The 25,916-nt window shown below is 36.6% G+C and overlaps 2 protein-coding genes across 2 annotated transcripts; both read right to left on the reverse strand.

Moving 5' to 3' along the window:
- Nucleotides 1-4,748: 4,748 nt before the first annotated feature.
- Nucleotides 4,749-5,432, reverse strand: LOC146721174 (uncharacterized). Its single transcript, XM_085487325.1, has one exon. It carries the CDS (start codon nt 5,430-5,432, stop codon nt 4,749-4,751), a length of 684 nt encoding a protein of 227 aa, XP_085343451.1.
- An 11,277-nt stretch (nt 5,433-16,709) lies between these two features.
- Nucleotides 16,710-19,020, reverse strand: LOC146721175 (uncharacterized). Its single transcript, XM_085487326.1, has 7 exons — nt 18,791-19,020; nt 18,590-18,670; nt 18,097-18,475; nt 17,498-17,634; nt 17,358-17,414; nt 17,150-17,261; nt 16,710-17,019 (listed from the first exon to the last, which is right to left on the reverse strand). Exons 1-7 carry the CDS (start codon nt 18,896-18,898, stop codon nt 16,775-16,777), a joined length of 1,119 nt encoding a protein of 372 aa, XP_085343452.1. The 5' UTR covers nt 18,899-19,020; the 3' UTR covers nt 16,710-16,774.
- Nucleotides 19,021-25,916: the final 6,896 nt, after the last annotated feature.

The following is a 25,916-nucleotide window of genomic DNA, read 5'->3' on the forward strand; positions in this document are numbered from 1 at the left end:
AAAAATTATACAAAATGCAGTATTTAATTACTAATTTAACAAATTATGAACTTTTAGAGTTTTTAAATAGTGCTTTCTTCTTTGGTAACAATATTATATTTTTAAGTTTGATAATTATGAAAATATGTATATATAGTAATTCATGGCATGTTTATTTTTGTATTTAATACAATTATAAATGTACATTTCTCATCAATAAAATATCACAGTATCTTTTTTATAATTTAATTTTAATATTGAGATTGTTTTTATTCAGTGGAAAAAAAAATGTGTAGTTGGTCCCTATTAATTATACATACATATAAGAGTGTCGCACAAATAATTCTATGCAGTCTTTTTAAGATAATATAAAAATACTTATAAATATAATCAATTAAAATACATATAATCAAAATTGTATGTATTAAAATTCAATAGCATATAAAAAAGATTTTTTAAAATTATATATATATAATAAAAATCCAACATTTTATATATATATATATATATATAATATAAATATAAATATATATTTATTTATTGTATATCATAAATATATATTTATTTATTTATATTTACCTATCTTTTTTTTATATATATGGTAGTTTGGTTATATACGCGCGTCGTGTGTGCTTAGGAGGAACGATGCGGGAATTAAATAAAGTTATGCAATGATTGGATTAACTGAATATATTCTTTAGTGTAAACGGTACGCGTGAATACAGTTAAATATATCGCTCGGATTAAATAAGTAATGCGTCCGTGCGCGGCGACTATTGAAGACGGTATATCTCGTTGTCTAAAAATCTCCTATTTATACCTTGCCTCCTAAAACGCCCTTCGCTGGGCTTCGAGAGGCTTCGCGAATTTTCCATCTATTTTTATTTCTTCGTTTCTGTCCTACTCGTCTTTCGTCTCGTCTGTAATATTTTATTTATATTTACTTGTGCCTTTGTCCTTTTCGTATATGTCAGTGTTCGTATTCGTATGCGTGTTTTCCTTATTAATCTCAGGGAAGTATGTGCCGATGTAATCGCCACAGTACTCCCCCGCCAGTGCTATACCGATAGCACGATACGTTTGCGTGATGCACTGTTTCGCACAAGTTTTTCTTTCCGATGGCAGACCGAGACGAATGTTACCATTTGCTCGCCGTTATAAATTCGAGCGCCAAGTCGAGAATAAATATGACGTGACAAAAAAATAAATAATAAATAAATAATAATAAATAACAATGATGTAATAAATAAATGCTAATGAATACCGACAACCTATACGTAAAGAATTTTCGCTGTGCTTAACGTTATTCCGTCGCCCGTCGCTCTCGGTCTGAGACTCGTCCATTTAAATTACAAGAATAAATATAAAATGCAGAATATACAAGCTCTCGATACGCGTCAAATTTTCTTCTCGCTTTTCGCGGCTTAAGTCGCTGTTGCCGTGTATAGTACATAAATTTTCGCCGATAACACAAATCAAAGAAATTTGAAATCGCGAATACTAGTCAAAAAATTTAAAGAGTCGCGAACCGTATACTTAAAATTTTTTTTATATTTCCGTTTCGCGGTGATTTCTCACGGGTTTGCTGCACATCCTGGCTCCCTGGTGCTACAGGCCCGCCTGGAAACGACTCGGGAATCGGACCTTTCTTCCCGCTCTCGTTGTTCTCTGGCTCTCTCGGGGCAGCGGCCTCGCGTCCTCTCGCGCGTTTCGCTGCTCGACCTCGATGTCCCGGTCTCGTGCCGCCCGTCCGTCGGCCGCATCCTCTCGGCTCCGTGTCGCCGACCCTGCCGAGCTGCCATCTCCTGCTTCGGGCTGTAAAATGTAAGCAGGTTTAAGACGGTCTATTGAGACCGTTTTCTCTTTGCCGTGCATACGCACGACAAAGACCTTGTCGCCTCGGCTGATCACTGTGTACGGCCCCTCGTACGGCGCTTGCAGCATCTTTTTGGGCCCCTCGCGTCGCACGAACACCTGTTCGGCCGTCGCCAGGTCCTTGTACATGAACGGCCGTCGCTCCCCGTGTCGGGTACCGTCCACCGGTCGTAGCTCCTCGAACTGCTCACGCAGCGTCCTCGCGAAGTCGGCAGCGTCGTCCTCGCTGTCCGTAGGCCGTCGGCTCAGAAATTGCCCCGGGATCCTCAGCGTCTGGCCGTACACCAGCTCCGCTGCGGTCGCCTGCAGGTCGTCTCTCCACGCTGCTCGGATCCCAAGCAGCACCGTCGGCAGCACCTCTGTCCAGCGATCGTCTTGCTGACATTTGATGGCCGCCTTGAGCTGGCGATGGAACCGCTCGACCATTCCGTTCGCCTGCGGGTGGTACGCCGTCGTCCTCAGCTGCTGCACGCCCGTCAGCTCGCTGAGCCGCCGAAAAAGATGGGACTCGAACTGGCGCCCCTGGTCCGTGGTTATCCGCACGGGCGCCCCGAATCGGCAGATCCACCCTCCGTAGAAGGCCCTCGCGACCGTCTCCGCTTCCTGATCTCGCAACGGGAACGCCTCAGGCCATCGTGTGAAACGGTCTACGCACGTCAGGCAATATCGTTTGCCCTCCGAGACCGGCATCAGGATGATATCCAGGTGGACATGCTCGAACCTGCTGGACGGCGCAGCAACCGTTCCGAGCGGTGCCGACACGTGTCGTGATATCTTCGATTGCTGGCAAGGCACACATGCTCGAGCCCAGCCTCGGCAGTCGGCGCTCATCGACGGCCAAACGAAGCGCTGCGCCACGAGCTTGCCCGTCGCCTTTATTCCTGGATGCGCCAAATTGTGAATCAGTTCAAATGCGGCCCGGCGAAAAGGCCTTGTCAAGAATGGTCGTGGTGTTGTTGTTGCCGTGTCGCAGTAAATTGCTCTCCCGATTCCGGGAATCTCTACTTTCTCGAGCTTCAGCCCGGACTCTCGCCGCAGGTACTCTCCGATCTCCTCGTCCTTCTCCTGCGATTCCGCCAACGCGGCGTAATCCAGGGGAGAATTGAGCTCCTCGATCCTCGACAACGCGTCGGCCACGACGTTTTCCACGCCCGCTACGTGTCGAATGTCGGTGGTGAACTGCCCGATGAAGTCCAGGTAGCGGAACTGTCGCGGCGTGCTCTTCTCGGGCTTCTGGCGGAATGCGTATATGATTGGCTTGTGATCCGTATATATCGCGAACGTGCGGGCTTCCACCATGTGCCGAAAGTTCTTCACCGCCAGATAAACTGCCAAAAGCTCTCGGTCGAACGCACTGTACTTCGTTTCGGCTGGGCTTAGCCTTTTCGAGAAAAACGCCAAGGGTTCCCAGCCGTCCTTGCCTCGTTGTTGTAACGACGCGCCGATGCTTTGTTCGGACGCGTCGGTAAACAAAGCGAGCTCCGCGTTCACCTTGGGGTGTCTCAACAGTGCAGCTTGGGCTAGATTGGTTTTCGATGCCTCGAATGCCTGTTGAGCCCGCGCCGTCCACGATATCGTCGCCTTTCCTTTGATATTCCCCTGTAGAAGATCGTTCAGGGGCGTCAATACTTCGGCGGCCCCGGGCATGAACCTCCTATAAAAGTTCACCATGCCCAAATATCTCCGAAGCTCCTTCGCCGTCCTCGGCGACTGCATTGTCAGTATCGCCTCCACCCGCGCCGGCAGCGGGCGAGTTCCTCCTTCGGAAACCTCGTATCCGAGGAATTCCACGCTACTCTGGCCGAACCTGCACTTCGCGGGGTTGATGACGACCCCGTATTCTTGAAGGCGCTCGAACAACATCCGCAGGTGTTCGCGATGTTCTTCCTCCGATGATGACGCGACGAGGATATCATCGATGTACGCGTAACAAAAATCGAAATCGCGCAGAACTTCGTCTATGAAGCGCTGGAATGTCTGCGCCGCGTTGCGTAATCCGAATGACATGTACGGAAATTCGTACATGCCAAACGGCGTGGTGATCGCCGTTTTCGGCACGTCTTTTTCCGCGACCGGAATCTGATGATACGCGCGCACCAAGTCCAACGTCGTAAACACTGTCTTTCCGGCGAGAGCCCGCGCGAAATCTTGAATATGTCGCACCGGGTAGCGATCAGGAATCGTTCGCGCGTTTAACGCCCTGTAATCTCCGCAGGGCCGCCATTCCTCGCCTTTCTTTGGCACCATGTGCAGGAAAGCCGACCAGCAACTATTCGAAGGTCGCGCGACCCCGGCTTCCACCATTTTTCGAAACTCTCGCTTCGCCGCCGCCAATCGGTCCGGAGCGAGTCTCCGCGGCCTGCACGCGACGGGCGGTCCCGGTGTCGTCTCTATGTAATGCCGCGTGGCATGGATCGCGCCTCCCGGACGTCCGTCCGGTCTCGCAATGTCGGCGTACTGCTCCAGTAATCGGTGGTACTGCGTTTCTCCCGTAATTGTCTTTACGCTGGGTGCATCACATTGGATGCAACGTCCACGCGCGGTTAGACTCGTCAATTGGTCGATTAAACGCGATCCGCGTAAGTCCACCAGCAGTCCGTAATGCGCGAGAAAATCGGCGCCGATTATCGGTTTCGAGACGTCCGCGACCACGAACCGCCACGAAAATGCCCGTCGTAATCCGAAATTCAACTGCAGTGTCTCTGTTCCGTACGTCAAAATCGGTGTGCCGTTGGCGGCCGAAAGTTCGTAGGTGGATCTCTGTCGTGGTCCTCGAACCATCTTCCGAGGGTACACGCAGAGATCCGCACCCGTGTCAATTAGAAAACTCACTTTTGAAGTCGCGTCGGTCACAAACAGGCGTCGCGTACCGTGGCCTGAGTCGCTCGCCGCCACTAGCGACCGGCCCCTGCGTTTCCCTGCTGCATCGAGCAGGGTGCCCTGCACTGTCTGGCGTCCGCCCCGAATTGCCAGTGATACCAGCACATTCCACTGGCCGGCGGATCGCGACCTCCCGATCGCGCGCGCGGGCGCGAACGCGAACGCGAACGCGGACGACGTCGGTCGTCATCGCGACTTCCTCGGTAGCGCGCACCGCCGATCGCCTCAATTGAGTGCCGAATCGCCGCCATCTGCTCCGCGATCTCCTGCTGCATCGTCAGCCGCATCTGCGCCAGCCGCACCTCGAATCTCGCCTCCAGAGACGCGGGATCACTTGCGTTCTGCCCCTGAGGCGCCACGGCTCTCGTCGCTTCCGCCACTTGGAATATCGGCGCCCGGGTCGCCTCGATTATCGCGTCCGCGATGTCCGCCAATTGTTCTGGCGTGTCTCCCGTTCGCGTCACTAAATGCGGCTGAATATACGCCGGCAGCCGACTTAGCCAGATCGTTCGCAGGACCTGGTCGCCCACGACACTTCCGGCGAGGCCGCGCAGGTGCCGCAAGAACTGCGACGGCTTGCGATCCCCGATCTCTTCGTGCTCCAGGAGTCTCCGGGTTTTGTGCTCCTGCGACAAGCTGAGCCGTTTGATCAGCTCTGATTTCAATGTCTCATACGCGCGTTCCGCGGGCGGATTCATGATGACGTCGCGCACCTCGACCGTATAGCGCGGTCCGATGGCCGTCAGCGCGTACCCGAATTTCGTTGCGTCGACCGTGATTACGGCGGCAGATTTTTTAAAATTATATATATATAATAAAAATCCAACATTTTATATATATATATATATATATATAATATAAATATAAATATATATTTATTTATTGTATATCATAAATATATATTTATTTATTTATATTTACCTATCTTTTTTTTATATATATGGTAGTTTGGTTATATACGCGCGTCGTGTGTGCTTAGGAGGAACGATGCGGGAATTAAATAAAGTTATGCAATGATTGGATTAACTGAATATATTCTTTAGTGTAAACGGTACGCGTGAATACAGTTAAATATATCGCTCGGATTAAATAAGTAATGCGTCCGTGCGCGGCGACTATTGAAGACGGTATATCTCGTTGTCTAAAAATCTCCTATTTATACCTTGCCTCCTAAAACGCCCTTCGCTGGGCTTCGAGAGGCTTCGCGAATTTTCCATCTATTTTTATTTCTTCGTTTCTGTCCTACTCGTCTTTCGTCTCGTCTGTAATATTTTATTTATATTTACTTGTGCCTTTGTCCTTTTCGTATATGTCAGTGTTCGTATTCGTATGCGTGTTTTCCTTATTAATCTCAGGGAAGTATGTGACGATGTAATCGCCACAGGTAGAAATACAATGTATGAGTTATTTTATTTTGCAAAATTTTTGAAAGTTAAACTATTAATTAATGAAATTATTTCATATAATACCGAGATTCTTTTCATAATAAAGATTAAGAGAGAGTTAGATTTTATCATAAGATTTATAAAAGTCATAAGATAAGGTTAATTGCATATTGTATAGTTTATCTCTCATTTTTTAAAGTAAATAAATATCAAAGTTACATTGCTTGAACTGGTGCGTTTGAAGTATGTTGTCTTTTTGAGGGATGCAAGACAATATAGTACAAAAGCATTGCTGTAATTCCCAAGAAAAAAGAAATGATACAAATAATAAAGATTATATTAAAGTACTAAGCCTCTTTAACTGCAGGAGGACAAGCATATTGCCATAATAAATTTGCTGCAATATTTTCAAAAAAGCAGATAACATAGAAAGATAGATGTTTTCAAAATGTTTTGCTATCTACAGCATTGAGATATATAAAAATGTGCACTATGCCAATAACGGAAGCAAATAATATGGAATAAATGCGTTCTTTAATAGTAGGCTGCATATGTGGTGGATGACTGCAAGTCCGACAAAATTCCAATATTTCATGGGAATCTATCAAAATCCATATTGTCATACTTAGCCAATGTATTACACAATATATTATGGTATATACAGGCCAGATGCTCGCAATGACACTGAGCAATAAAATCCTTGCCACTACAATCACAATGATAAAAATGATTAAATAAATTTAAAATAAATTTTAAAAAATATATTATTTTGATACAAATTGTGTGATGAATAATATTTAATTTTGTATATTAATTATTGGATATACAGGGTGTCCGGTAACTAACGGACCAATGATTAAGGGCGGATTCTCTGGCCAATTTGGAGACGATTTTTCCTTAGCAAAAATGTTGAGAAGTCAATAATTTTAGAGTTATAAGCGATTGAAAAAAATGGGTTTTTTGAAAACTAAACGTTTTGGAGTTAAACGTCTAACATAATTACATTCTTCAGTTAATTTCAGATAGAGTTTACTATAATAAAATTTTAATTTGAGGCTTAGTTATAAAGATACATAATGACAAATATTGGAAAGTTGTAAAAAATGATGACCTTTTTTGACATTTTCGTTGAGGAAAAATCGTTCCCAAATTGACCAAAGAATCCATTTGTAATTGTTGGTCCGTTAGTTACCGGACACCCTGTATATGTACCTAAAATAAGAAAATGCCAGAAAAATTAAATTTGCTTATTTATTTAAAGATGCTTATCATATACAAAAATGAATGATATAATCTCTAAAAACTCACCTTTAAAAAAAGGTAAAAAAAGGCGACCAGTTAAGGGCACGCCATTAACAAAAATTATCCATTGCAAACCCATGTACAATAGAATTGTATGAAAAATTATCGATTATAAACCCATGTACAATCGTAACAAAAGTAATGAAATAAAAAAAAAATTGCGTCAAGTGAAAGTAGAAACTTGTACCAGTGGAAAAAAAAGTTGCAGACATATATAGAGTCGTATAATGAATCAATAAAAATTTAAATTTGCAAATGTAGAATTGTACTATAAAAAAACTTATCTTTTAAAAAAAAAGATAAACAAGATGGCAAGTCCATGCGCCATGTGAAAAAGTGTTAAACAAAAAAGTATTTTTAAGTAAAAAAATCTATCAATTGACAAAAATTTATGTTCTAAAATTAATATCTCTACAAAAAGTAATGTCCAATTATTGCGCGAATAAATAAACATTTTTATAAAAAATTAAAATTTAAAAACTTATGCAAATTTAAAATTAATATAAAATAAAAAGAAATAAAAAAATTTTAGTTAAAAAAACTGGGCGCGCTGCAATGAGTTTAAAAGTAACAATTTAATTTTAATATCATTAGAATATTATTTAGCAGCGCGCCCAGTTTTTTTAACTAAAATTTTTTTATTTCTTTTTATTTTATATTAATTTTAAATTTGCATAAGTTTTTAAATTTTAATTTTTTATAAAAATGTTTATTTATTCGCGCAATAATTGGACATTACTTTTTGTAGAGATATTAATTTTAGAACATAAATTTTTGTCAATTGATAGATTTTTTTACTTAAAAATACTTTTTTGTTTAACACTTTTTCACATGGCGCATGGACTTGGCATCTTGTTTATCTTTTTTTTTAAAAGATAAGTTTTTTTATGGTACAATTCTACATTTGCAAATTTAAATTTTTATTGATTCATTATACGACTCTATATATGTCTGCAACTTTTTTTTCCACTGTTACAAGTTTCTACTTTTACTTGGCGCAATTTTTTTTTTATTTCATTACTTTTGTTACGATTGTACATGGGTTTATAATCGATAATTTTTCATACAATTCTATTGTACATGGGTTTGCAATGGATAATTTTTGTTAATGGCGTGCCCTTAACTGGTCGCCTTTTTTTACCTTTTTTTAAAGGTGAGTTTTTAGAGATTTTGATTTAGGACACGGAGAAGTGATCGACTTATTTCGGTAAAATTCGTGACCTGCGAGACCGCCCGTGGGGACTACTTATATATATATATATATATATATATATATATATATATATATATACATATAATATACTAATTATATACTATTAAACTTATATATATATATATAAATGATTAAACTATTAAAATATTAAACTATAAAATTATTAAACTTTACACTATTTATAATTTTTGCTTTTTGTTACTTAATTTATATATTTTCTTATTATATTATAATTATTTATCTCAATATATCTTTTTTAATATTCCGTAATTTTATATGTTCGAGTTTGAACTAAGCATGCACTAATTTTTTGGAAATTTATAATTGATTTGTTTACAAACAATATTTGTTAATTTATCGAATATATTAAATTCTTGATTTAAAAAATTACCATGTGAAATGTGGAGTATAAAAAAGAAGATAAAGTAATAACATTTCCTTTGCTTGCAGAAGAAAGAAGAGTATTTGCACTGTAAATTTCGAGCAGAATTTCTTCTAACATATTTGTACTTATATACGCACTTTTCTGCTAATTACAAATCTATTATCAAATTAGAAAGAATTATTATCACAGAAATGAAAATACGAGCGTTAATAAAATATAAGTTTAGTAAACTGCGTCACTTGTCTGTAAGTAAAATGTTCCTTTGTTCTAGAATTTCTCATTTTTTATCCAAATGTGTCGAATAATAATAAAATAAAATTATACATTTTTTTTATTTGTTATTACTTTATTAAGTGAGTTATTACTTAAGTATAATAGCAAATAAAAAAATTTAATATAAATACATATAATTCTATAATATAAATTATATATATAAATTATATTTTGCAAATATAGTAATGATTATAAAGCAATAACAAATAAAAAAATAAAATATACATACATATATTTCAAAATATATGTAATATTTACATATATTTCTAAATATATATTTACATACATATTTTTTCATGTGAAAATGTTAAAACCGATTATTGCATTGTGAAATTAATAGAATTATGTTATAAAAAAATTTATTAGGAAATTATATTTTTGCAACCTGAAGATTGGAGAGCACAAAAATAAAAAAGCATATCATGTTTCGAATAAATGTGAAATTGGCCGTTCAAACCCTTAAGAAAAAAGTCAGTGTAGTTTTAAATTTTGCGAGCACTATATACGTTTCTGAGCAATTTTAGGTAAAAAGCAATCCGTATAGCCAATAAATAGATTTATAGTTTATCTAACATCACATTTTGACGATAAAACAGGAAAAAAACAACAGACTTCTCAAAGGCGTTCAGAATCTCCGTAAGCCACAATTATATTTTGATAGTAAAACGCCTGTAACATATGCTACACCGCCAGACAAGACTGCGCGCGAAAGCACTCGCGGAAAACCGTCCGTAAAGTCGTGCACTCGTTCGTGCTTTCGCCGCTACGCGGCGTCTTTTCTCGCAGTTAGAATTCCGCTGAGTGAGGATATAAGGCCACGCGCTGCACTGCCGAAACATATTTGTGAATATATACGTATACATATATACGACCAATGAGTGCCATTAAATTATTATTGGACACTCTGTTAATAGCGCAGAATTTTATTGTAAGATTTACTCGGGAGACATTTTTGGTCAGCAAATATGTCGGAAAACAACTGTGACTTTTCGAAATAAAGATTTTAGCTAACTCTTTTTAAATTTAAACTCTCATTTTTTGAAATAAAGGACGGTATTCCATATTCCGTTCTTATATTTAAGACTGTCTTAAGCACAAAGTCTTCTAAGATAATGCCTTTCTCTTCTTAAGCATGTCTTCAAAACTAGTCAGATTTATAATCAAATCTTGATGGCCTTATTTGAATCAAATAAGATCATGGGGTCGATTCTGTATCTAAAATTTAATGAAAATACTAAAAGTGAGCAGTTCGAGCGATTCAGTAACTTTCATCCTAGTGGAAATGCGTGCCATCTCACGGGAGTTTGTTCGGCAAGAAATTTCTTGTCGAATGGTGAAATCCGAGAGAGAGAGAGAAACTATAGACAGCGTCGTGACGCGTGTGGAGACCACAGATTCTATTTAAGGTTAAGTGTCGTACAAATAATAAAGCCCGAAAAAGTAACAAAAATGGAAATATTCATGGCTGTTTTAATACTTGAGGAAGAGGATGATGAAGAGGCTTTGAAACGCAATCAGATAATGAGGGTTACACGAATGTTACTCAGAGATACATTAGATCCTTTTTCAGTGTCTGATAGCCAATTTCGCAAGCTGTACAGGTAAATTTTCATATTTAAAGTTCTTTAGTAGTGACAAAGCTTTATATTGCAGCGCGTGATTACATGCTTTTTATGTTTTAGACCAGAGCTGTCCACATTTTGCTCTTTTCGGCCGATTTCCGAGATTCACCGCCCAGCGACCCCCACTCGCGCTCGAGGCCTTAGCAACGCGTTGACCGATAGCCGTAACTAAGATGCACGGCGCTCCGTCTCAGGGACGATGCATCTGTAACGCGATGCCGTTCCGTACCCTTTCTTTAACTTTAAATTTAACTAAATATTTTTAATATTTTAAAATCGCGATTTTTTAATTATTATTTTTATTATTAATTATTTATTATATTTTATTTATATATGTTTATTTTTAGATTATATTTATATTTATAATAATTGTGGCAATAGATTTCCACGTCACCCATGAGGTACTATTGTTAACGCGTTTTTTTTTATAGTGGTTTCCCCTGTAGGCCTAGTCCACTTAAAAAGAATTAAGAAATGAGCAAAAACGATAGAAAAATCAAAAATTAAAATTTTGTGCGACTACGCCGTTCGTACGATTCGATAACAGATGGAACATCTATTTCAATATTTGAAGTACTTATTCGCATCAACAAAGATAATGATGCATTCAAACAAGAGCGTCTGTCGGTTTTTATATATTTCATTTTTGAAAAAGAGCATTCACATAAGTAAGTCGAGCCAAACATAGAAAAAAATCGAAGACCGAAATTTCTAAGCCTCGGATAAGTCGCTACGTCTAAAATTTTAAAAACTTCTATTCCTTTTTCCGGTCGCGTTTTAAGGGAAAGTTCAGATTGTAAATCACAAAGTTCCTGTTGCAATTCTATATTTTGCTCTTCGATTTGCGCAGTAAAAGGATTCTCGAGAAGAATAAGATCATTTCTCAACATTTCAAAATCACTAAACCGTGTATTAAATTGACTAATAAGTGAATCGATTAACTGGAGATGCTTCTGAAAATTGCAACTTTTGCCATGCTCTTCGAAAAGAACTTGACAAGATGGGAAAAAATGTAAATTATCTGTCACTATATGATTTTTAAATAATAATAACTGTCTACGGAAAGAATCAATGGCGCTAACTAATTGAGAAATAACTTGATTCGGTCTTTGAAGCTTCAAATTTAAAATATTTAAATAGTTAGTCAAATCAGTAATAAAAGCGAGCTCACTGAGAAATTCTAAATCTTCTAGAAAAAATTTATATTCGTCGCATTTTGCAACAGATATTTCTTGCAAGAAAAGGAAGATTTCTTTTCTTATTGCAAAAAATTTCTCTAAACATTTTCCGGCACTAAGCCAGCGGACCTCGCAATATAAAGGGAGATCGGTATAAGTTGCGTTATGCTCTTCGAGAAAGTGTTGAAACTTGCGATGGGAAAGAAATTTATGACCACCTTTAATAAAATTAACAATTTGCGTTACCGTTTGCATAGCACTACTAAGTTTAACAGTTTTCCCGCATAACGCTTCTTGATGAATAATACAATGAATCATCGGAAATTTTAAATCTCGCTGTCTGATCTGACCGAGGAATCCATTTTTTGAACCTGTCATCGCTTTGGCACCATCTGTTATTATAGACGAACATTTTGTAAAATCTAAATTAAATTTATTGAGAGTTTTTTCTACAGCTCTGAAGATATCTATACCCATAGTTGTATCATGCAAAGCAACAAAGTCTAATAGCTCCTCGACACATGAGAAATCGTTTTGGACGATTCGAATAAAAATACTCAACTGGCTCACGTGTCGATTATCGGTGCTTTCATCAAGACACAATGAGAAGTACGAACAAGTTGCTAACAAAGATTTTAATCTATCTTCAATAGATAATGCAATATTAGTAATTCTACGTCCTACTGTTTGATGGCTAAGCGGAATACTCGTAACTTCGTCAACTGTCAATTTACCGTCAAAGGATTTTACTGTCTCAACGAGACAGTTTTTTATAAATTCACCATCACTAAACGATTTGGAATGCTTCGCGATGAGGAACGAAATAGCGTATGATGCAGCCAAAGCTTTTGCATTATTGTTACCGGCGTTAGAAATTAATAAATCAGAAGAATTATCTGCCTGATAAACTAATTTTAAACCTTCAAGAATTTTTAATTTTTCCTCAGACGTATAACTAGAATATTGTCCGGAATGTTTGACTCTATAATGTCTTTTGAGATTGTATCTTTTTACGACAGACGGCTCGTAACCACAGAGAACACAAGTTGTTCGATTGCGAACAAAAACGAAGAAAATATCTTCCCATATTCTATCATACCTCTGTTCGTAGTTCTGCTTACTTCCATCAGCCATCCTTCAAATAATCAATGAAATCTTGAAATTCTGAGCACTCTCTCGCAGGAAGACGGATCCCACGCAAAGTCTGCGCGGCCAGATTATACGCAATTGTTTAACCGTTATTTATTTGTCTTAACCGATTCTTTACTCCAAAGCGTGTCTCAGCGTAACGTCTTCCTGCGAGAGAGAAAATATAGAATTGCAACAGGAACTTTGTGATTTACAATCTGAACTTTCCCTTAAAACGCGACCGGAAAAAGGAATAGAAGTTTTTAAAATTTTAGACGTAGCGACTTATCCGAGGCTTAGAAATTTCGGTCTTCGATTTTTTTCTATGTTTGGCTCGACTTACTTATGTGAATGCTCTTTTTCAAAAATGAAATATATAAAAACCGACAGACGCTCTTGTTTGAATGCATCATTATCTTCGTTGATGCGAATAAGTACTTCAAATATTGAAATAGATGTTCCATCTGTTATCGAATCGTACGAACGGCGTAGTCGCACAAAATTTTAATTTTTGATTTTTCTATCGTTTTTGCTCATTTCTTAATTCTTCTTTTTAAGTGGACTAGGCCTACAGGGGAAACCACTATAAAAAAAAACGCGTTAACAATAGTACCTCATGGGTGACGTGGAAATCTATTGCCACAATTATTATAAATATAAATATAATCTAAAAATAAACATATATAAATAAAATATAATAAATAATTAATAATAAAAATAATAATTAAAAAATCGCGATTTTAAAATATTGAAAATATTTAGTTAAATTTAAAGTTAAAGAAAGGGTACGGAACGGCATCGCGTTACAGATGCATCGTCCCTGAGACGGAGCGCCGTGCATCTTAGTTACGGCTATCGGTCAACGCGTTGCTAAGGCCTCGAGCGCGAGTGGGGGTCGCTGGGCGGTGAATCTCGGAAATCGGCCGAAAAGAGCAAAATGTGGACAGCTCTGTTTTAGACTGACAAAAGATGCAACTCGTATGCTTATTGCACAATTGGTGGCATTCATGCCACAAATATCACGGAAAACTGCAATATCTCATGAATTACAGGTACAATGTATTTTGAATTTTCTATTTGTGTAAAGCTATTAAATTCCTAATAATTTTTTTAATCTTTCTGATTCAATTCTTGTTATTTTATTTAGATACTAGCATCATTAAACTTCTTTGCATCAGGATCCTATCAGAGAAGAACAGGCCAAGATTTCTTTACGTGTATGTCTCAAACGTCATTAAGCCGTTCCCTTCATGCGACTGTCAATGCATTGAATTGTATTATTGACGATTGGATTTGTTTTCCAGTAACCGCTGACAGAATTCAAAGCATCAAACAAAGGTAATAATTAATAATTATATGATTTATGTATGTACGTAGAATGCAGATCGAATAAATATAAATTTCTAGTCAGTTTTTATATTATAATTTTATTATTTATTTTATATAACATTCAATATAAGTTTTAATTAGTAGATTATGAAGGATAAAAATATTTTAGTATTCTAATATTTATTTTTCAGATTTTTCAGAAACGGCGGTTTTCCAGGAGTTATTGGAGCAATTGATGGAACACACGTTGCTATTTTTCCACCAGAAATTGAAAGGGAATACCTATTTATCAATCGAAAGTTATATCATTCATTAAATGTATTGGTTGTAAGTATATAAATATACTGTGTAATGCTAGAATATGTATCACAATAAATAAATAATAATAATAATATTAATAATAATAATACATATATATACTAATGATAATAATAATAAACTACTAAATAATGTAATTTCAGATTTGTGATTCCAAGTGCGAAATTCTTGCCGTAAATAGTGCCCATGGTGGCCGAACACACGATGCCCGAGTGCTCCGATCATCGAGAGTATTTGCTCATTTAGAGCAAAGGCACAGAGAAGGTGAAATAAATTCTTGGCTTATAGGTAAATAATTATATTGTAATAATGTAGGCTTTCCAACAATGACACAGAGCGACACAGTGTATCGTTCTATTATCTTTCAATACTAGTGAACAGCAAAGATAGAACGATACACTTGTCGCTCTGTGTCGTTGCTGGAAAGCCTACAAAATCCATAATAAGAATTATATTCAATTATATTCAAGCTTCAGTGAACTTCTCTTATAGTACTTATAATTTTCTTTAATTATGCATCTATCAAACAAAAATATTAGCGTTGGTTAAAGACTAACATTGTACGTATTTTAGGTGATTCTGCATATCCTCTTCTACCTTTTTTACTGACGCTACAATTAAATCAAGTAGAAGGAACTCCAGGCGCAAGGTATACAGATCATCATGTCCGGACTCGTGTGACTATAGAGCGATGTTTCGGCATTCTAAAAGGTCGCTGGCGTTGCTTACGGAAAGAACGAGCTTTACATTATTCTCCACAATTTGCTGGTAATTTCACTTTTTAATTCTATTTATTGTTTTATAATTTTCTTTATAACTTTTTTTCGTATTTTTAACTGCTTTTGCAACAGAATCAAAATGATCTACATTAAAATAATCTGTGGCTATGATTGCTCAAACTTGAAATTTCATTATAATAGTTCTAATGAAATTTAAAATTTGAATAATTATAGCGTAGAGATCATTTTAATCTGAATCATTTTGATCTGTCGCGAAAGTAACCATGATTAAGTTTTATTTTGCTTTTACGTTATTTTATATGTTAGTTTAAGGTCACTATTTTATAATTTTACTATTTTTTGCAATCTGTATATATTGGTGAAATATTTTGTTATATAGCTCTCGTTGTTAATGCTTGCTGCATTCTACACAATATGGCAATTAAATGGAGAATTCCAAACGATGAAATATATCTGGATGAAATGGATATTGAACCACCGATACCATGTAATATTGCCGAAGAAACTGGAGAACAAACCCAAACTCGAGTGATTCAATGGTATTTTACTAATTAATTAATCCTTAATTCGATGTTATATTACTAGTATTTTTTTAGATTTTTTGTAATTTTATCAGTAATTTTAAGGTGCTTTTGAAACATTTTTTAAACAAATCTATTATTGAATTGTCCAACAAATCTGTACAATATTTTACGTAGAAATTAAGATGTATATTGAACGTATTGTATATTATTTTAATAGTGGGAATGAGAAAGTATATTATCTTATTTGTAAACAACTGTATGATAAATATATATGTTTATTTACATAAAAAATGGTGTACTTTATTTGTAAATTTTAATATATCTAAACAGGTTACACATCAATCAAGATTTTGGAAATTAAATTTGCAAAAATTAAATAATTCATTTTAGAATAACTAATTTTGTAATTAATAAGTAATTTTATAATTAGTAGTAAAATTATTTTCTAAACCATCTACATAATGGAGAGTGGCAAAGCAATTACTAATGATATTACAAAAAAATAATATAATTCTACAACTTAAAATAACATGTAAAATAAAAACTAATTAACAAAAAAATTGCACCAATTCTTTTAATATTTATGACAGACATGAAACTCTCCCGTGCAAACTTCCCATCAATGTACTTTGTTTTTCTTATTTTATTCCAAATATTGCGGAGCAACGGATCGAATTATATTCGTTAATTCATCTACCTTTTCAATCAACGATGTTAGAAGTTCGTTGCGTTCTTGGTAAGTTTCTTTTTTTAATTGTAACTCTTCTCTTGCTACAGTCAATTTTTCCTCTTTCAATTGTAATGATCGCTCCTGAATACTGCAATAATCCACGGTGTGCTGTTCAAATAATTGTTTAACATTCTGCTTTGTTTTCTTGTTACCGGTATCTAAAAATTAAATATAATTAATATCAATTTTTCTCAATAATAGACATCGAAAGATAAAATAACATAAAATAAAATAGTGTTAATATATCACACAAGAGAAGAGTCGTCAATAGTTATTAATTTTTGTTACCTCTGTCATCAGAATATTTCTTGTTTTTTGTTGACATTGTGCTGGAGTTGTGACAATGTACTTGTTTTGGAATCTGTACATTTTCTGTAGAAGCAAGTACATTGGAGGATATCTGAAACAAAACAAAATACCTTCATATACTTTGCAAGAAATACAATAGATACAGCGTAAAGAAAAAAAACATTATATATGTTATCATTGCACTTACATTTATTGGAAGATTCTCTGTATCATCATTTATTATGTCATTGTCAAAGAGATTTTCCTGAAATTTGTAAGATAAAATTAATATTAAAACTCTATAGTATATAATAATAATTTTAAAATTCTACAGTAAAATAATATTACTTCAGCATTGAGATGCAAGAAGGAAGTCGTATCTTGAGGTCTTTGAAAGCATGAAGTTTTTTGGATCTGTGAACTCTGCGAGGTCAAGAACTCTTTGGTGGTTTGCCAGTTCTGTTTAATTTTTTTGTTACCCATATCTAAAAGAAATTCAATATTATAATTAATATCAGTTTTCTTCAATAATAGATGTCAAAAGATTAAATAAAATGAAATAGTGATGATATATCACATAAGAAAGGAGTGGTCATTAGTAATTAATTTTCATTACCTCTGTCATCAGAATATCTCTTGTTTTTTGTTGATATTGTACTGGAGTTCTGGCAATGTACTTGTTTTGGAATCTGTACATTTCCTATAGAAGCGAGTACATTAGAAGATATCTGAAACAGAATAGAATACTTTTATATACTACTTTGCAAGAAATAGATACATTGTGTGAACAAAAGAAACATCATATATTATGATTGCACTTACATTTATTGGAAGATTCTCTGTATCATTGACATTTATTACATCACAATCGAAGAGATTTTCCTGAAATTTGTAAGATAAAATTAATATTAAAACTATAGTATATAATAATAATTTTAAAATTCTACAATAAAATAACATTACTTCAGCATTAAGATGCAAGGAGGAAGTCATATCTTGAGATCTTTGGAAGCATGAAGTTTTCTTGATCTGTGAATTCTGCGAAGTTGAGAATTCTTTGGTTTGCCAGATAGGAGAATCCTGCAGATTCTGTGACGTCAACATTTTTTTAGCGGTCAAGTAAGGAGAAGTAAAGTTATTATCGCCAATAGCTCCTCCTTCAGGAATATTAGACATTCCACTGGCTTCAGGTGTTAGAAATTCTAATAAATCGTCTTCGGAGGGGCTAGTGTCTAAAGTCTTTGGTGGTCCTCCTCCAGTGCCTGCTGAGTAACTTTTATATGTGGCTACTCGTTTTAACAAATTCGATTTCCAATCACGCCATGTCTGTAACAAAAAAAGAATAATCTTGCCATTAGTATTATGTAAAATAAGATAGTATTATGTAAAATAGTAACTAACAAGTAAATTATTTATTTAACGTATATATTGTATATTTACCTTTGCCCATTCTTTTGGCAACTTTTGAGGACCGCAGCCTGCACAATTGAGATCTGATGTTATTTCCTCCCATAACTCGTCCTATAAAAAAATATGCACATATTTACTTGTAATTTTTATTTACAATTTATTACTTCTATTATTTATCGTTTTTAAAAATAATATTTATATCATAATAAAATAATTTATAAAATCATTTACTATTCTTTTTTTATTTTCGCGGTTATAACGTAATCTGCCTCTTCCAAAATCGGGATGAGATCGCATAAAGTTTATAAGTATTTGTTTCTGCTTCTCCGTCACATTCATTTTTGTTAAAAAAAGTTTTTGCAATAATGGCGTGATACTTTTTATTTGAGGTATTCACAGAGTTCTCTCCATCGATAGTTCTCTCCCACAATTATTTACATTATCACATTAGCAAATCTAGTGATTTCGTATTTTCACTTTGACGTTACAGAATCGCACGAATAAACTCACGTGAGATGAAAGTGCGAAAAACGAACGATCTCACTTAAATTACAGAATCGATCTACATGTTTATTAGAAAGAAAGGTTATGTTTTCAAGTCAGTCGTACATGACTTTAAGATAAGCTTATTATTAAATATTATGGAATTAATGGAAGAAATTGATGATATTGAAAATATTGATTGATCGTGATTTTCAAGTAGAGAACGTGTACGAAAACGATACATTCGTGATGGACTTAAAACCCTTTTATAATAATTTACAATTAAAAGACGCTATAGATTAATAAGGATTCCTCCTATTTGGAATATTAACAAAAATTAAAGAAGAAGAATTAGCAAAAATTAACAATCGTGGTCTGCCGGTTCCACCAGTACAATACAAATTGTTAAAATGCTTAAGATACTACGCAACACGCACGCACGCACGCACGCACGCACGCACGCACGCACACAGAGAGAGAGAAGTGTGTCTAAAAATAAATATAAATATATTAATAAAATTTATCCTTATTATTTTTTAATATTGCATTTACTGGATTATTTTCTTTTTCAGCATCATTAGTCTCATCACTGCTTGAGTCTGTAACATTCAATTGTCATTGTCATTAATTCTAAATTCTTATTTATAAACACATATGTTAATAGAAAATATCAATAAAATTAGTTATTTTATCATTTGTATGAAGTGTGATAATAGAATCATTATTAACTTCTTGGAAATCATCATCAATAAAGTCTATGCCCTCCACATTTTCAATTAATTCTTCAGGAATATAATCATTAATATTCTTTTTTGTCGTTCTGAAAAATATTTATCGTTACTATTTTTTCAATTTTTATTATAAATAAATAAAATAAAGATGAAATTACCTTCTAGTATTTTATCTGATAAATTTGATGAAAATAATGTTGGTGCAATTGTCATTAAATTGGGTGCTATTGCGGCAATGTCTGGGTCAATCTCGCAGATTTAGGTTCAGGTCCACCACCTGTTGATAAACGTGCATGTTTTTCCTGCGTAAGGACATCTCTCTGTAATGATTTTAAATTACTCCATAATTTTCTAAATTGAACGCTTCTCTGTAATAATTTATTACACTTTAAAATGTTAAAAATTAAATTACTTTGAATATAAAAAGTATTTAAAATCTAGCTTAAAAATGAAGCTATCTACCGCAAATATCATATTAGATTTTCTTCAGATATAATTAACGTTTTTATTTTAAGCATTTAATATACCTAATTAGAAAAAATTTATAGATTTCTTACCTTGTAACAATAGATATATGCAAGTTTGATTCCATGCTTCTTCTTTGTCTTTCAAAGTTGTAGCATCACTTTTTTTTAAGGAGAATATTTTGTTAAAATTTTAAGAAAGAATTCTCTTCGGGATCTATATAATGTTTTTTGCTTGACATTCTTTTACAGAAAAGTTTCTAACTTTCTAACAACTTTTCTAAAAACTTTCTAACAATACTTTAGAGTCTGCAATAATTTGATACATGAATAAATGGTATAGACATACAACTCGTTAAATTTTTCTATATTTAAACACATATTTCATTGGCTGATACATCAGAAAAATTACGAAGATTACTGAAAGTAAATCAGATCATCTTAAGCACTAACTTCAGTAATAAAATCTTAAATAAAAGGAAGTGCTTATTTCTTTATGAAGATTGTCTCATTTTAATTAAAACTATGAATACATGAAGTCTCAAGTCATACTTATACAAACAAGACGATCTTAATCAAGAAAATCTTAAGACGATGTTTAAGCTTGGACTTATGAATACCGTCCAAAGTCAACTCTCTAAAATTTGTCTATTTTTTTGGATATTTTTTTTATTTTTTTGATTATTTTAAAATGTTGCAACGTCTTTTCCTGTGCCGAAACGCCAAGTTCGGACAGGGGAGCGTTCAATTTAAAGATTCTCCAAGTTTAACTAATAAAACGGTAAAAATCGGTATCAGAAGAGTTAATTCTTCGCCCTTAGGGGCGTTCATTAACTCACGGTAAAGTTGGGCGCCAGGCGCATGTGAACGCGCCACGATACTACTGTGAACGGTACTTAACGTCACTTCTCCAAAAGTCATACAGAGTCGCGGGTCTGTAGGAGTGATGGGTCTAGGGTTGAGAGAGAGGTATAGAGAGACATACACGTGGTGTTATAATTTGACAGATATATATATTTGACACTTAGGATTTACAATTTAACATCGGATACATACAATTGGATAATATAATTATGTAACCAACAGTAATATATAAACTAGCGGTAGGGAAACAAAAATATAATATAAAGATCTGCGAATAACGGTATTTCGAAATGGATCTACAAAATTCTTATTATTTATACAATATGAAACATCTTAGGTAATTTCGCGACAATTGTATACGAACGGGATAAACAAAGACAAAATCGGTAAACGTTATGATGGTTTAACTGATTCTCGCGGGCACGCGGTATAGACAGAGGTCACAATACGATACTCCGAGACACGACACGGTATGCAAAAAAAATATAACAACTAGATGACGGAAATTTTGTGACTCTCTCGCACGACTCTCTCGCCGAGTCGAAAACAATGAAATAGTTAACAAACTCGCGGAGACGGCTACACGCAAATTCCGAAAATCTAATAATCGAGCTTATAGAAAAAACGTGACTCTGACTATCTTGGTGACCCGAATCTATAATAATTATTTTCGAGACGATAGACTGTCGGCGGCACTTTTCGGAGAGGCCTCGCTTCGCGAAACGCAAAGTCGGCTGGCCCCGCGATACGATACTCCGAAAAACAAAAGAGAGAGACCGCTCTCTCACACACAAAACGATACGAAAAATGAGAGAGTGCGGTACTCACGGTAATCACGATACACGATCAATATCTACGGTACCAACCAACACTGGATCTACGACTATTCGAGAGGCGGCTTACAGTTTCTGGCGGCGAAGTCGAGTCCTCGGGTCGCACGTTTCGGAGTCCTGGAGTCACCCTCTCTGGTCTTAAGGCACACCGAACAGTGGAGAGCCGGGCCTCGCGCGTCTCGGTACCTTCTTTTTCGCGCCGATCTTTTGCGCATTCCCTCGATGATAGGGTCGATGGCGGGGGCTCTAAGGTCTCCCCCCGCCTCCCCCTTTAGCTGAGGTAATTCTTACGACGGTAACGTATCGCTGTTTGAGAGGATTTTCCTCCGGGTTTCTTCCCGCGGCATCTCTCCTTCGGGAACAAGCGGGAGGCTGGCCGGGCCCTCCGTAGTCCCTCTTCAGGATCGGCCCTGTGGTTGATTTGGCTCCCGGAGTCCTCTCGGTATCTATAATGTTTTCAACGCCTAAATTCTGCGCGAGATATATCAAAGTAAATTACGGATACTTGATACTTAACTGCGCGAGGTCCCGCGCTCTCTCTCTCCTACGCTCGCTCCATCCTCCTTTCGCGCTGCGGTATTCCGGCATCCTCCTTCTCTCTCTTGCTGCGGCACTCCGGCATCCTCCCTCTCTCTCTTGCTTCACATGTCTCTCTCCGGCTGCTCTCTCGAGCCGTCCTTGTCGCTCTACCTACAAATCGGGTCGCACGCGCATCGACAGGCCGATGCTGCGTGCAACTGCGATTCTCGCAAGAAATACGGTAAAACGGAACACGGAAAAACGACGGATCGCACCCTCCCCGAAACGAGGGGCGCTCCAGATCTCCGCGGCCTACCTGATCGGGCTTTTCGCCCTTGTGACGGCGCTCCAAAAGCGTCACGTCACAATGTGTATTGTATAAGAAAATTATACTGAATTATTTGATTGTGGTAACTTTTAGGTATACTGCACTCGATATATTACATTTGTCAAAAGTATCAAGTTATTTTACGTTTATTGATAGAATTTTTGTGAAGATAGATATAATATATAATGACTTTAGCATGTCTCTCCAGATATAAGAAAATATCTCAAGTAAGAAGAAACTACTTCTAAAATATCATTCAGGGTAATAAAAGTTTTTATTGAAAAATATAATTAAAAAAAGATATATTGTGTTATGAGCAATAAGAATAGTAATGTTATAATATTAATTTGTTGTATAAAATATTATAATCTTTTTAAGGTTGATTACGATAGTGACAGCAAAAAGAGAGTTAGAAAGAAAAAAAAGTTATTGTGCAACCGGCGCGCGGAAAGTCGTTCTTTGATGGGATTTTAGAAAGGGCTCTTTCCACGCACCAGTCACACAAAATATCGTAGCCAACATGTGCGGATCGTAAATCGGCTGATCATGCGGAGTCACACTCGGCTTCGCCTTGTGCGCCAAACTTCCGCACTCTCGGCCGATTTACGATTCCCCGCACTTATTAGCTAATATACTATTAATATATAAAATATATATAAAATTTTTCCCCCTTTTAGTGACACATATTCTTGATATGGGCAATATAAAAATCACTTTTTGTTACGTAAATTCTAATTGACTAATGGGTTTATTTATGCTCGCATATTCTATCAAAGATTTATTTCGCCGTAACTAAATAACACTCCTTAGGGGTTCTCATTTTACTTTATTTAACTTCTTTTTCATTCATCCAACTCACTCATATGCATTTATTATAATAATAATGTTTAGACATGCATAAATCGTTGACGTTGTATTTATCCGCTTTTTACAATATGCTACATTAAATAATAATATATTTAGACTATCTATATTTAGACATTCGCCTCTGGTTTTGAAATATTAATTCAAAATTCTAAATAAAATTTACCTAAATAGAATATAATATATATTTATATCGGCTTCCGGTTCCGGTAAGAGAGTGAGTGACAGGTGTGTGAAAGCGTGGCAGGTATTTGTGAGGAAAGAGTGAGAAAAGGGGTGAGGTGAATAGGAGATAAGAGGTGAGAGGGTGTAGAAAAAAGAGGAGGAGAGATTGAAAGGATAGGAGAAGATAAAAGGGTAAGGAGTTAGAAAGTAGAAAGTAGGAAAGGTGAGACACGTGTACACGTAGACACGTGGAAGAAAGAGAGTAGGTGTAGGGAGTAGGTGCAGTAAAGTAAAAAGATAGGGAATTCACTAGGGAATTCACTAGCGAGTTGGAGCGAGTTGGAGCATAGAGTAGGTGAATCGAAGAAAGAAAGCGATAAGAGGGAAATGATTAATGAAGAGAATATTAGAGATAGGAGGATAGAGATCAATAGAGATAAGATGTTAGAGGAAGGGGGAAAAAAGGGAGATGAGGAAGAAATAAAAAAGAAGGCAGGGAGGCCGAGAAGAGTAGAGGAGTTAGGGAAGGAGAGGAGGAGCAGTATGGGATGTATAGAGGATTTTTTGAAAAGGAAAAGAGAAGAAGGGGGAGAGGAGAATAAGGAAGAAAAGGAAAGAAGCCTAAGAAGGAGCAAGAAGACAGAAAGGCTGAATAGAGAGGTAGGGGGGATAGAAAAGGAGGAGTTAAGGAGAATGATGGAAGAGATAGGGGAGAAGATAACAGAGAAGTTAGGCGAGGAAATGAGAAAATTGAAGATAGAAATTTGAAAAAAGGAGGGGGAATGGAGAGAAGAAAGAAGAGAATTGAGAAAAGAGATAGAGAGCCTGGAGAAGAGAGTAATAGATTTGGAAGCAAGAGTAGAGGAAAGAGGAAGAAAGGAGGAAAGAGAAAGAGAGGGGGGCGAAGGAGGAAGTAAGGGGATAAACGAGACAATAATAGGAAAAGTGAAGGACATAGGAAAGAAATTAGAATGGAAGGAAAGAAAAGAGAGAAGAAATAACATAGTAATAAAAAGAATGGAGGAAGGGAAGGAAGGGGTAAAGGAAAGAGTAGAGAAATTAATGAAAGAGATAGGAGCGAAAGCAGAGATAGAATGGATAAGGATGTTGAAAGGAAAGGAGGGAAAGGAAAGTGAAATGGTGGTAGTAAAACTAGGAAGTAGAGAACAAAAAAGACAGGTAATGGAGAGGAAGAAGATATTAAGAGGAAAGAGGGTGAGAATAGAAGATGATTTAACATGGGAAGAGAGAAAGGTAAAATGGAGGCTAATGGAGATCGCGGAGATAGAAAGGAAGGAAAGGAAACAATGTATGGACGAGCTATGGAAGGATAAAAAATCAATGATGTATGGTGGAGATGGGAAGAGGAGGAAGGTGTGCTTAAAAATTGGAAAGGAGAAATTAGAGAAGGTATAGAGAAAATGAGGGGGGAAGAAGGGGGTATGAAGACAGGAATGGAGGAAAAAAAGGGATAGAAGAAGGGAGAAGAGAGGAAAGAAGGAAAGGAGGAGGGGAAAACAATAGTAAGAGGAGAAAGGAGGAAGGAGAAAGGGAGACGGAGGCAGAAAGGAGAAAGGAACAGGAGAGAAAGGAAAAAGGAGGAGAAGTAAGAGAGGAATGGAAGATAGGTTTTTGGAATGTGGCAGGGCTGAAGAATAAGGAAGAAAAGTTCTGGAAGGAAATAGAAGATTGGGAGGTGGTGGTGATGATGGAAACATGGATAGAGGAAAGGGGGTGGGAGGCGATTAAAAAGAGGTTACCGAAAGGATATAGATGGGAGAAGCAAGCAGCAAAGAAGAGAAAGAAGAAAGGAAGACCGATGGGGGGAATGATCATGGGGGTAAGGGAGGAGAGGGGGAAGATAAAAGTATCAGGAATGGGAGAAAAGGCGGAGGGAATAATGATGGCGGATTTAGAAGTAGGAAGAGAGAAGTGGAGGGTAATAGGCGTATACATCAACGGGGACATGGAAAGGAAATTGGAGGAAATGAAGGAATGGATGGAAGAGAAAGAAGAAAATAATTAGACGATTTTGGGAGGAGATTTCAACGCAAGGACAGGTAGAAGGGGGGGGGGTGATAGGAGGGGAGGAGGAAGAAGAAAGAA

The sequence above is a fragment of the Nylanderia fulva genome, unplaced genomic scaffold, assembly GCF_048542155.1.
Source record: "Nylanderia fulva isolate GAGA-0341 unplaced genomic scaffold, ASM4854215v1 Scaffold533, whole genome shotgun sequence".
NCBI lineage: Eukaryota > Metazoa > Arthropoda > Insecta > Hymenoptera > Formicidae > Nylanderia > Nylanderia fulva.